This window comes from Hermetia illucens, chromosome 1 (genome assembly GCF_905115235.1).
Source record: "Hermetia illucens chromosome 1, iHerIll2.2.curated.20191125, whole genome shotgun sequence".
Lineage (NCBI taxonomy): Eukaryota > Metazoa > Arthropoda > Insecta > Diptera > Stratiomyidae > Hermetia > Hermetia illucens.
The window spans coordinates 112436792-112451016 of record NC_051849.1 but is presented as its reverse complement, the minus strand read 5'-3'; the positions used below and the strand labels follow the sequence as shown (position 1 = coordinate 112451016).

Sequence of the window (14225 nt, the reverse complement as noted above, 5' to 3'; positions counted from 1 at the left end):
CACCGGGATAGTTGATTGATAACGGGCAAGATGGCGTCTTTTCCGATTTCTACCTTCTTTCCCTCCCCGTCATTGTTCTCAGTTGTAGTTTCCTGCTATGCATGAAAGCCAAACATACCAAAGAACGTGTCTGGAACTTTCATTTCTTTCCTCAGAGGATCTGCAGATAATGTCCAAGGCTATTCTCAGTCTCAATAGGTTGTAGTTTAGTTTATAGTGACATAAGTGTACATCTTCTTGACCAGTATTAAAGAACTCCGTCATCGCTTTAAATTGTGAGTGCCTAGAAGCACTTAAGATTGTTCCATTTTTGTTAGGTTCGCCCACCACGATACCCTACAGTACTGTCTCTTTCATAATTATGAATCCTTTTCTAATTGTACATCTTCGTCCTTTCTTCGTTACTAAGTTAGCTGCTTCAATGCCTCCTACCTCAATATGATCCAGTTTATCAATGCACCCCGTACAAGTTTTGGATTTACCTTGTTCACATTTGAGCGCTTTCATGTCCGCCTGGTTGTCGGTTGAAATTGCATTGGACTGTTTCCTATAGTTCCTTGCGACTTTGGAGAAAGTACTCTTGTCTCTATGGCGTATTTTTCCTAATGCAAATGCTGGCATGTTCAACGATTGGTTTCGGTTTTTCTTCCTCCTACACCTGCTGCCTCTTCTCTAAGGTACTCGCCTCTATACGAGATTATAATTTGTTAGTTTAAGTTGTATATTCTGGTCATATCCTCCCAATCACTTACTTTGCCCAGTTGAGTCGCAAATCTATTATTGAAATAACACCACATAGTGGTGGTGTCTCTCAACATCGGTATTTCAGGGTGCTTGCTCTAGTGTTCTTCAGTATAAAAACTATTAGACGATCTGAACGATTTAGAGTAAAAGGTGTCCTTTTTATCTATTTTCGAAAGGAAGGCTATCTAGCAGTTGGTATACATTTCAAGACTACACTACCCCTCATCGCTTTCAACAAGGGATTTAGAATTGATTAAATATATACCTCTCTGCAATAGTGTTGAGAAAATGCCATGCGTCCTTCCAGGTGGTTTTAATGCTCCAATGATTTGTCTACGAGCAATGAAAAAATAAAATCGAAAGCATTTAGGTAACAAATTAGAATCTAATCAAAACGAATTAAAATCGTTATAGTTAAATAAAAACCAACCAACCAACTCGTCAACATTCAGCCGTACAAAGTATAATGCGAATATATTTAGGCTGAATTCAATGATGGTGATGAATAATTTTGTAATCTTGTTCAATACCGATCAGCGAGTTAAAGAGAACTTTCGACATTTGTATCTAATAAAGAAAGTTTTAAGGATCCGATTTTGATGACATCCTATTTCGAAAGTACAAGACAGGAATTTATAACAAATACAAATGTAGAAAGGACATCATTAGCTCAGATCTAAACAAAAAGGCAAAGAAAAATAGCATCGGAACACTGGATCTGGATGGATTTGGATTTTTTGGAACTTGAAAAGAAGTTAACGCATTTGATATATGCCCCCCCCCTTAATTGAATCTGCATCTGAATCTCATTTGTATTTGTGTACTTCAAAATAAAATATGCCAACTAAAGCTAGTGAGAGGAGAGTTCTATATAGAAAGCCAAATATTGTTAATTGTAACAATAAGGAATCACAAAACTCAACTTTATGACAAACGATGCATGAAAAAATCGTTTCTTCAAACTCAGGACACCAACCAGCAGCAAAACGACTGACATATTGTCGATATCAGGTACTCACCTATTAGACAATTTAAAACCAGAAAAAATAACCGCTTGGAAAGTGCGGGTTAGAAACCTTTGTGATTGTATTTTGTTCACAAAATCCACTCTACCTTCAATAGCAAGTGGATTTTTGGTGTAATATTATTTGGGTATACAATGCTTTCAATTTTCGACAAAAGGCCATGTATCAGCCAAACAGACGGAGAGAATGACTTAAGATAGATAGAGATAGTGAATCGATTTTAATAAGACTTTGTTTTCCACAAAACCTTATAGTACCTCGTACAACAATTTGCTTAAGTTTCCTTACTTATTCCATTCACGGAGAGAGACTACCACCATGCATTTATAGGTCCTGAGCCAGCTGGCTGATTCGCGGATTGAGCGCAGTTTATCTAAAACGACCCATATATGTACAGTTGATTGGGGACAATCTGCAAGATGTTTGTTCCGTTTCAGTGTAGATTATGCCTAGGAGTTTCATTGCCTAAGACCTTATGTGGACAATTGGTAAATTTTCACCCGGACGCAGCATAGTATATTAGGAGTTTCCAAGGCCATACATTTGAAGTTGAAGCGCTAAAAATGTTAAAAACTGCAGAAGATTATATTTGATTTAGGACGTGTTAGTTCAAAAACATGGTTCGCTAAAAATCCAAATAAGTTTGGTATTGATCCCTCAGGAGAACGTTCTACTTACAATTAATGGAAAACGAAAATACATATGTTCACAGCTTCCCCAAGTGTAGACATTTCAAGATTGCTGTAGACAATGACATATACGTTTCAAATTCTGTTTACTTTTCATTAAACTTTTTTTTAACGCGCTAGTCATTTAAGTTGTATTTTTGGTTTATGCGTACGTTCGTGTAAGTTTCTAGCAGAATTCTGATGTTTCGAAATGTGTGTTGAAAGCTACTAAGGCTCTATTGATTGATTCACGAGAATTGTGAAAAACCGAAATCACTAGGGACTCTGTCTATAAGTAAAACAAGAGATGCTGTCTGTGATCTGTGTGCTCAGTTTTTGTAAATTTCGTTTCTATGTTGTTTACATAATTTTTACGTTGTTTCCCTCTACTAATGAATCGCTCATTGTACGTTACCATACGAATTCACTTTTACCCCACAATGAAACATTTCCCGGCTAAGACGAAAACCTGCTATAATAATACTCAAGATGAGACTAATACCAAAATAAAATCTACAAAGTATTCACATATTAACTCTAACTGATCAGCGTTAAACTAAACATAAGACCTCATAAAACAGAACAATTCCAGGTAGGACAAGGTTTCGCTTTTGCTGAAAACAGTTTCTTACTTAGAAGTGATGCAACTGTCATGCGCAAAATGCTTCATTTGACACATTTTTAATTTGCGAGAACGACCGCTTTTAAATGCACTGCTTTGCTAGAAACCGTAGAATAATTTCCATCATTTCGTGTTTTTGGAAATTTAAATAAATATTTTAAAAATGTAGAATAAGGGAAGAGAATAAAGGACTACTTAAGAAATACTTCTTGATGCGTACAAATTTAAATATGCATGTGTACCCACATGCACATGGTATATATATATATATATATATAAATCAGTTTCTCAGACAAATCAAAATATAATATTATATATTGTTACCGGAAAACTCAACCTGATATTATGAAAGTTTTCAATATTTTTTTTTGGTAAACGCCCTATGAAATATGCCATAAGTCTGCCGTTGGTCATTTCACCATTAGTCTGGCATTAGTCCAATCCACGTTTGGACACATTGACAGATTATATTTGAAAATTTAGTCAATTTGCGTCAGTTATCAATCCATCAGTCATTGCGCCTACACGATCAATTTGCTATGATTCTGACTGATGCCAGCCAGATGCCTAAATGGCTGTGCATCAGGGCTCTTAGAATTTCATCAATTTATTATTTCCGAGTACATATTACCCATTTATGAAGGAAAAGATGATGAATGTTCTCGTTCGCTGCCACTAAATTTCCTTTGTTTTGTGGTTCGTACCTGTAATTGTAGAAGGAAACAGTCCTTTAAATGATTCCTTCAGCTATGGTATCGTGGGAACCCAAGACCCAAGACCCAAACCCAAGATAATCTTCAGTCCCATAACATATATCTTCCAAAATTCAAAAGTACAAAAGTATAGTCACAACATTCAGCAGCCACAGAGTTGCATACTGAGCTATTAATCTATTTTTGGTACTTTGTAGTTACTAAGTATTTTGCATGTAACTGTTATAGATAGAGATGTTTAAGGTCATTTATCCGCAGCTGGTAATCTACCTCAACACTAATTGCGGTTGCGATGCGAGGTTTATGGTAGGGTACTTTTGAGTATTATTATGACTGAAACGCAAACCTGTCTGATTAACTCACTCATATGTATATACTTACATAAATGAATGCTATGTAATGTAACTGTGTCCTTTATGTCTCTGTGTAGTTTTTGAATTTTGAAGTTTCTACGCTTCTTTGGCTAAAAAACTTGAAATTTTTATATGAAAATTTGTAGGGGAGTCTGATGCAAAGGTACTAACACTTGCTGAGCATATAATCGCGGCTATGCCAGAAAGAATTAAGGTGAGATCTGCATGCTTTAATATATCGTAATTCCAAATTCCTCATTCTTTTTTCGAATATTTTAGAACGAATCCGAAGAGATGATGTCCTTGGGAAGTCCTGTATCAGAATCCTTGAATACGGAGAATGCTGGAATGGGTGGTCTGAGTGATACGTTTATGGAACCTCTTTTGGATTCTCTGGCCAATACACAATTCGATCATGAATTTAACTTTGAATTTAGCGATCACAATTATCGCTACCATGATGTAGGAACCCCAAGTTCTAGTCTTAGCCCTGCTAGCTCTGGACCTCTCCAATCTCCAGCTAGTTACTCAATACCACCGGATCCGCCCATGAATTCACCGAGTCCTCCACCGTCGACACAAGAACTCACGGAGTTTTTGCAGGCGTCCAACCCATTGCAGCGCCCATTTGAAGGCTGATTTTTCTAATCTTACTTTAACTGGTTGATCAGATTCACAGAAAACATACCTAATGGGTGATATTAACAATTGGTACTTTTCAGATCGCGAACAACGGGAGTTATACGAGGCAGCCAAATGTATTCAAAAGGCATACCGCTCATATAAAGGTCGTAAGAAGCTCGAGGAGCAGGATAAGGAGCGGTCAGCCGCCATTGTCATTCAGAATTACTATCGTCGCTATAAACAGTTTGCCTATTATAAACAAATGACGCATGCTGCAGTTGTGATCCAGCACGGCTACCGATCGTATTGTGAAAATAAACGATTTAAGAAATCACAAAACCAGCCCATGGCCTCTGATAATCAGGACTCACAATGCCTGCAAGACTACTACAAAAATTATCAGGATGAACAGCAACAAACGCAACATAATACTGGAAGTTCATCGAAAGAACCTAGTCCTTCGGGGCCATTGAAGTATGAATGTTTTAGGGAAGTTGTAATATTAGTTTATTTTTGCATTATTTTCAGGCGAACTTACTCACAGCGAACTCAAAATCAAGCAGCTCGTAAGATTCAGCAGTTTATGAGACAATCTAAAATGAAGTGAGTATTAGTACTGAGAAGACATAAATTAATGATCATAATTAGTTTAGTGTCTGGCTTCTCTTTTTTTCATTTTACAATTCAATAATGATAACGCCCAATTATCTACGATCAATAGACAAAAATGTGTGGAAACAGTATATCTGTTTTAGTACTCGTATATGGTATATTGACGTGTACCTCTGTTCCAGCAATAATAAATGATCTAGACTGAGATTCTGGTTAATCAGAACTTGGTTTGGTAATTAAACCGCCAAGCTCTAGGAGTTAAGGTTGCTCTATTTGAACTTCATTAGAAATTGGATAGGTGACTCGGAAATCGGTGGACTCAACTGTGAATGAAAACCCGATAAAAGTAACAATCACGTGTGCTGGCAATTATGTATTTTTAGCTTCAACTTTTAATCGGTTTCATTCATTTTTTATTCCAGTAATTCCCGCACTTTGCCTGTTTCTTACAAAGGGCGGTGAATATAACTTTGTGGATGAACGATCTTCACATTTCTGTAAACACATACTTTTCGCACTTGAAAAATACATATACAATGATAGTATGACTAGAGGGCTGAACACTCTTTGCTTTGATCGATGCCTCTTACATCGCCCATATTTTTTTTATTTCAGTATTGCAGCGACTTCTAATCATACAAGCGATCTCGCCTTGAAAGTAATTTTTCTTCCGCGAAAAATACCTTCAGATATGCAGAACGGCTTCTAGTGCTAGCGCTAAGTTAGTACTAGATACGCATTAACCGCCTTTTACTCTAACCCTATGGCATTTCGCCTCAAAGCGACTCACTTCTTTCAGAAGAGACCAATGTCTCATTCACCTAGGAAAAATTGCATTTTCTCCAATTCCAATAAAGAAACGAAATGCGAAGAAATGTTAACGAAGTTTAGGTTATTTTAGTGTGTCACCTGTTCTATGATTTGATATAGATATGATTACCATGAACCCATATTAACTACACCCATGCGGCATTGTTGGTTCTGGGAACTGTGATTCAGCCTCAACTTTTTCTCCACTGTACTGCACCATGTATCTCTAAGGCGACCCACTCGTCATCTCTCCTAGGATTTTGTGGCAGCCCGTATATTGTGCAAAGTTTCACCGTTCGCAGTTAACGAACTTAAAAGACTTGTAAAGTGTACCACTTTACGCTACTTTTAGGTCGTTGCACTTACTTTCTAACATTTTTAATGTTGAGGCTATGGCATTTTTTATGACGCTACTTGTGTATATTTTGGTAGCAAAATTAGCCTTACTGGCATTTTGCACCATATGCAAAATGTTCGCATTGCGTTCTCACTGGAGATATTTAATAGATAACACAGTTTTTGTATAGACGCCCCATCACACAAAAAGTAAGTCGGTAGAAAAAAAATAAAAAGAAAACCAATTGGAAATTCATCATCATCAACGGCGCAACAACCGGTATCCGGTCTAGGCCTGCCTTAATAAGGAACTCCAGACATCCCGGTTCTGCGCCGAGGTCCACCAATTCGATATCCCTAAAAGCTGTCTGGCGTCCTGGCCCACGCCATCGCTCCATCTTAGGCAGGGTCTGCCTCGTCTTCTTTTCCTACCATAGATATTGCCCATATAGACTTTCCGGGTGGGATCATCTTCATCCATACGGATTAAGTGACCCGCCCACCGTAACCTATTGAGCCGGATTTTATCCACAACCGGACGGTCATGGTATCGCTCATAGATTTCGTCATTGTGTAGGCTACGGAATCGTCCATCCTCATGTAGGGGGCCAAAAATTGTTCGGAGGATTCTTCTCTCGAACGCGGCCAAGAAGTTCGCAATTTTTCTTGCTAAGAACCCAAGTTTGCGAGGAATACATGAAGACTGGCAAGATCATAGTCTCGTACAGTAAGAGCTTTGACCCTATGGTGAGACGTTTCGAGCGGAACAGTCTTTGTAAGCTGAAATAGGCTCTGTTGGCTGACAACAACCGTGCGCGGATTTCATCATCGTAGTTGTTATCGGTTGTGATTTTCGACCCTAGATAGGAGAAATTGTCAGCGGTCTCAAAGTTGTATTCCCCTATCCTTATTCTTGTTCGTGCTTGTATTTGACCAGTGCGGTTTGATGTTGTTGGTTGATTCGTCTTCGGTGCTGACGTTGCCACCATATATTTTGTCTTGCCTTCATTGATGTGTAGCCCAAGATCTCGCGCCGCCTGCTCGATCTGGATGAAGGCAGTTTGTACGTCTGGAAATTGGTTGGAAGAAATTGAGCAGACAGAAAGTGCACTAGAGAATGCAGAATTGCAGAATTTTAGAAAATCCTTTGTTTTTAAGGTTTTGTGTAAAAAAAACCTTAAAATCGGTTTACTATCTGTCTGTTGCGTCTCACACGTACTTTTCTCATAAATGGTTCTATCCATTGACAGGAAATTTGGTGGGAAAGTAGGAACTGTGAACGCCTACGCATGCAGCAAGTTACATCAATCTATGCGGAACTTTAGGGGTCTCCATACTTGCAAAGGAGAAGCTGCATTTTTAAGGTTTTGTGTAAACATAAAACCTTATTAAAATCGGTTTACTGTCTGTCCTGTCTATCTGTCCGTCCGTCACACGCATTTTTCGGAGACTGTGAACGCTCACGCATATAGTGAGTAACATCCTTTTACGTTGAATTGAAGGAGGGTTCCCATACATGCAAAAGGGGGGTGTACATTTTTTTTCATCAAATATAGTCAAAATCAAATTTAAGGTCTTGGTTAGTACTTTTCGATGCCGGTCTTAATTTTGACATCTGTTGAAAAGGTGGGGAGTGCGGGGGGTTGAAATTGATCATTTTTGTAACGAACCAATTCTCAGAAACTACCCAATCGAAAAATCTGAAAAAAAAATCAAGAGGCTGCCACTACATGGTGCCTAGGCTCCGAAATACCCTTCATACCATACCTGTTCAAATAAACTTAATAATAGTACATTACTATAATTTTTAGTTATTGACAGGAAAACCCTCCTTAAGTTCACCCTAGAAAGTGAAATTTTCACATAATATATGCATATTTTACGTGCTACATGCTAATGGGACAAATGTACACTCGAATCTTTTTATAAAAGAAATACACAAAACCTTTCATACCTGAAGTCTCTAGCTTCCGGTTTCCCGACTTGTTTTTTACTCAATATAATCATGTGCGATATCAAATGAAAGGCCTCGATTAGTACTTTTCAACGATGGCCCTGGTTCTGACATTTAATGCAAAAGGGGGGAGTTGGGGTTTGAAAATTGTAATTTCGATCAATTTCAATGTGCTACCGATTTCAAAAAGAATTCAAACATCCAACAGATATTCTAATGAATCTATATTAATTTTCCCCTGACGAGAAAACCATTTCTTTGTTTACAACCTTTCAGAAAAATGATCATTAAATTTTTCGCCACGATATAGAAAATAAATCTAACTATGTCTTATAAAATGGAATGAAAATATGTATATTCAAATGTTTTTAACGATTCCCACCAACAAATTTATAAATATATCAGAAGTAGCCTAACAAATCAATCATCAGGCAAATTTTCTTGATATATTTTCTAGTGGGTCTGTTGTTTCTCAAGGATAAATAAAATCGGCTATCCGACGATTTCTCTTCAGATTTCTGACGATCCTTGCACAGTTGATTTTTATTGCGTGTTTTATTCCCCAACGTTTAATTAATAAAACCTCAGTAAAATGCATCACGGGACCACTTTCAACCAAATTGACCACGTGTTGATCGAACGCCGCCACCTCTCAGCCTTGATGAATGTCAGAACATATAGGGGGGCCAATATAGACTCGGATCACTATCTCGTTGGCATGGTGCTCCGAGCTCGAATAACAATACCACCTAGAATCCCCTCTGACAATCAGGTGAGAGTGAACACTGAAGCCATCCACAACACAACTCTCCGCGACACCTATAAGAGGGAAATGGATGCTGCAATAACCGCAGTCAACAGAGGACCTGGAGATGAAGCATCATCAAATGATTTTCACAACCACCTGAAGAACGTTATCATGGATACGGCCACAAATATACTTGGCCCCAGCCGCAAAAGGAGTCGGAACGGCTGGTTTGACGATGAATGTAAGCTAGCAACGGAACGGAAGAATGCCGCATACCGAGTAATGTTGCATTCTCAAAGAACGCGGGCACGCGCAGAGACTTATCACGAACTCCGTCGAGCGGAGAAGCGACTTCACAGACGGAAAAAGGAAGCCTGGGAGAACCAACAAGTCTATGAACTAGAAAAGTACAGGGAGCAACCGCACCAGGCGCGGAAGTTTTACCAACAAGTCAGCAGGATGAAGCCTTATACACCTCGATGCTCATCCTGCCGAGACAAAGAGGGAAATCTGATTTCCGACAGAATGGGCATATTAGAGCGATGGGTTGAGTACTTTGATGAGCTACTGAACAATCAGAACATCGGCGAGTTGGAGATCCCGCCAACTGAAGACGACGGACAAATACTGCCACCACCAAGTTTAGTAGAAACAGTCCGTGCAATTCATCGGCTAAAACATCATAAGTCGCCAGGAGCCCCCCCCCCCCCCATACGCCCCGAACATCATTGGCCCATACCAAAGAGGCTTCACTCCAGGGAAATCCGCGACTGATCACATTTTCTCTCTGCGGCAGCCGATGGAAAAACTGTTGGAATATGGACAACAGTTGCACCATCTGTTCATCGACTTTAAAGCCGCCTATGATAGCATAGCCAGGGTAAAACTGTACACGGCCGTAAGAGAATTCGGTATCCCGACGAAATTAATAAGATTGACTAGGCTGACCCTGGCCAATATGCGAGGCCAGATAAAAGCAGCAGGATCACTCTCAAGACCATTCGACATCAACAACGGTCTACGACAAGGGGATGCCCTATCATGCGTCCTCTCTAACCTGGCCCTCGAGAAAGTGATCCGTGATGCTGAGGTGAATGCAAGAGGTACGATCCTTTTCAAGTCCACCCAACTACTGGCCTATGCTGACGATATCGACATCATGGGAAGAACCACCCGAGACGTACAAACTGCCTTCATCCAGATCGAGCAGGCGGCAATTGGCGCGAGATCTTGGGCTGCACATCAATGAAGAGAAGACAAAATATATGGTGGCAACGTCAGCACCGAAGACGAATCAACCAACAACATCAAACCGCACTGGTCAAACACAAACACGAAGAAGAATAAAGATAGGAGAATACAACTTTGAGACCGTTGACAATTTCTCCTATCTAGGGTCGAAAATCACAACCGATAACAACTACGATGATGAAATCCGCGCACGGTTGTTGTCAGCCAACAGAGCCTATTTCAGCTTACAAAGACTGTTCCGCTCGAAACGTCTAACCTAGGGTCAAAGCTCTTACTGTACAAGACTATTATCTTGCCAGTCCTCATGTATTCCTCGCAAACTTGGGTTCTTAGCAAGAAAAATTGCGAACTCTTGGCCGCGTTCGAGAGAAGAATCCTCCGAGCAATTTTTGGCCCCCTACATGAGGATGGACGATTCCGTAGCCTGCACAATGACGAAATCTATGAGCGATACCATGACCGTCCGGTTGTAGATAAAATCCGGCTCAATAGGTTACGGTGGGCGGGTTACTTAATCCGTATGGATGAAGATGATCCCACCCGGAAAGTCTATATAGGGCAATATCTATGGTAGAAAAAGAAGACGAGGCAGACCCTGCCTAAGATAGGAGCGATGGCGTGGGTCAGGACGCCAGACGGTTTTTAGGGATATCGACTTGGTGGACCTCGGCGTAAAACCGGGATGTCTGGAGTTCCTTATTAAGGCAGGCCTAGACTGGATACCGGTTGTTGCGCCGTTGATGATGATGATGAAAATGCATCAGGCGGTTTTTTCTGAAGTGCTTTCTGATGAGTTCGACTGATAAAAAAGCCGTCACAAAAAAAAAGAAATTGATTGAGTTTTATATCACCAATAAATCCCGTGTGGACAAGAAGACTATACATAGGAGGGGAAACTGACTAGGCAAACCTTGAAACAAAAAAGGTGGCGTCCGATATTCTGTGTCCGTTGTGCGGTCTTCATTGGTATCGGTTCTCATTTGCTGTCTTGATTAGGCTTTAAACCGCATTTAGTTTCATCACCTTTGTATAGTTTTCTTGCTTATGGATAAGTTCAAAAATGTAGGAGGGTCTTTCAGTCAGCTTATCTTGATCGGTTGCGCCATTCTGCTTTTTCAAATGCCTTATCTGCCTGCAGTCGCAAGGCTTCAACATCAAGCCACTGTTGGCTCGGCTGGTCTTTTGATCTTTTCTCATCGACTTCGAATCACATGACCATACCATCGAAGACATCTCTCTCGCAATTTCTCCAGAACCGGTGCAACTCCATATCGATCGGCAGATATCCTCATTTCGGATATGATCTAAACGTGTCACGCCGTGAGGCGCTATTCATTATCTTCCATAATCGGCCAATACTCAGAACCATAGAGGGCAACAGGGCTGACGAGACTGCGGCTAATTTTAGATATGAGACGGTTGTTGATACGTTGATCGGAAATAACGCCACTTGTAGAATGCCACTTCAACCAGGTTGCGCTAATGCGTGAAGCAATTTCATATCGCAGTTCACTGTTGGCTTACTTAGATATTTAAATCACTCACTTTACGGGAGGTCCCTGACAGTGATAGTGCCTGTTTCATTAGAAACGGCCGTCAAAAATTCCAGTTTTATTCAGATTCAATCTGAGACTGTACTGTATGGGGACGATCATTGCATTTTTGAACAAGTTGCTAGAGATCAGCTAGGAAAGTATCTGCATACAGCAACATATAGGGTGCTAGATATTGGATGTCCCGTGTGGCAGTGTCCGTAACAAAAACAAAGACGAAAACACCAACAGAGACAAGAAGCGGTTTGGATATACCCGCCACACTTCGAACTTTATTTTTCGTTTTGGGGTAGAGCAATCTACTTCAGTGAATGAGTTCTCCTGATACTAGGTGTTGCCACAGAGCATACCGCTTTCTCTAGGTCCAGGAGTGCACTGCAATGGGGGCGATGTTTCTAACGGATGACTAACCGCGCAGCGTGTATTGTGTCAGTAGTTCCGCAGTTCTTAACAAATCTAGCTTAGTTCACGGTTATTTCAGGGATTTCGCGAATGCGGTTGTCAAGAATGAATTCAAAAATCTTCATGGTATGGGACAGCAACGGGATAGGACGGTAATTTGATCACTCTGCGGGATTACGTTTCAGTTTCAATATTGGAACTGTGGTGCTTTTTTGCCAGTCAGATAGTGCTCTACCTTCCTGATCAACGCGATTGAAGAACTCACTGAGCCCCACTGTTAGGTGCATAGGTCTTTGCTTTCCAGACCTTTGATGCTATTGCTATTGCTTTCCCCGATTTCGACAGTGAAGCCCATGGTGTTTTACGTAGGCACCTGACGTGAGACTTATCCTACGGTCCTCTTCAGACACGGATTGATTTTGTGACCACAATCACCGCTGAGACAAGCAACAACGGTACCAGTCTATACCAAGTGCATGGCTTAGCATTCATACTGGTGGATGCAAGAATTACCTAATCCCTACCGAACTATGGAGTACGGCACCCGTGTTGATACACAACACCACGTGGAGGCCCGAAGGTCTCTTCTCGCTTGAGCACAACCACAACCACCATGAAACTCCCACTAGGGGGGCCAACCGCAAATAACCGAGCTGTCCTCACATACAACAGGAGTTCACCCGAAGTATGTGAGTGCAGGAGCTTTCCCGGTTCCCATGGTACCAGTATACCCCTGGTAAGGTTTCGTGACCAATTTGCCACTTCAGATGAGTCCCCGTGCAGACTCGGGTCTGATCGCCATGATTAGACCTTTGGAGCATTCGCCTACTGAATCACGGCCGGCAAACCAAAGTGATTACAGCGTCTCCCGGTGCCACCACTATGGAGGTTCTCCTCGGCCACTTGGTTTTGGTTTGGTCGATAGGGTTGCCGCCCCATCTTCCTCGCCGCCACCTCTGAGCACCCCTCGATTTCGACAGGTGGAATTTCTCCATATGCCGGTAGTGCTTGTAGAAGTGGAGGATAAACAAATTCTTCAGTTGAAATCTACTCGAAATGTTCCCGCCATCTATCAGTCGCGGTTCGCCGATCTATTTGTAAAGTACCGTTCTTGTTATTAACGCGAGAGAAGTGTTCGATATCATGTGTGGGTTGGTGCCGGCTATTGACCAAGTGTAAGACGACGAGTCGACCCGCTTGTGAACGGGACAAAGGCTGGATTATGCAAATCACCCAATGTGATTTCCCCTCTTTAGATGATAATCGACCGTTTTCCTGCTTTGTCGACTTTTTTGGGATATGGTTTGTGGAATATATCACCTATATTTTCTACTATTTTTTATATCATTTTTTTCAATATATATTCTAAAAACTTTAATAAAATACACAAAACAAGAACTAGCTAAAGAACTTGTTTAAAATGACCGATTCAAAATGACTAACCACACTAGAATATTCCCATAAAGAATATCCAGCTGATTATTTAATAAAACTGCCCCTTAATCCAACTGAAAACTGTTCTTCATATTTTGTGCTTTCTGATAGTATTTGGGATGGTAATTTGGGTCTACTGGTAAGCATTTTAAATATTGTTTACACATAACAACAAGTCAAATTATTTGGATAATATTCTTAACATTTGCTCGTTACTTTACTACAGACTACAGAGAGAACGAGCAGAAAAAGAGAGGCTGGTGCACCAACGCAGGGTGGAATACCTTCAAAGCTCGCAGTGTCCCGAACAACAAGAAGCGGCCCGCACTCAAGAACAAAGGTAATTTTTGGCTTATTTTTTTCAATTTTCCGGAAC

At 40.6% G+C, this 14225-nt stretch overlaps 1 protein-coding gene across 1 annotated transcript in view; it reads left to right on the top strand.

The window, feature by feature from the left end:
- The window catches only part of LOC119661554 (calmodulin-binding transcription activator 1), a 601359-nt gene that overhangs the window by 574086 nt on the left and 13048 nt on the right, over positions 1-14225 (top strand). Inside the window, 7 exon segments of the mRNA XM_038070945.1 lie at positions 4272-4339; positions 4405-4758; positions 4760-4787; positions 4848-5223; positions 5278-5352; positions 13961-13988; positions 14076-14189. Of these exon segments, the coding sequence (XP_037926873.1) occupies positions 4272-4339; positions 4405-4758; positions 4760-4787; positions 4848-5223; positions 5278-5352; positions 13961-13988; positions 14076-14189 (1043 nt within the window).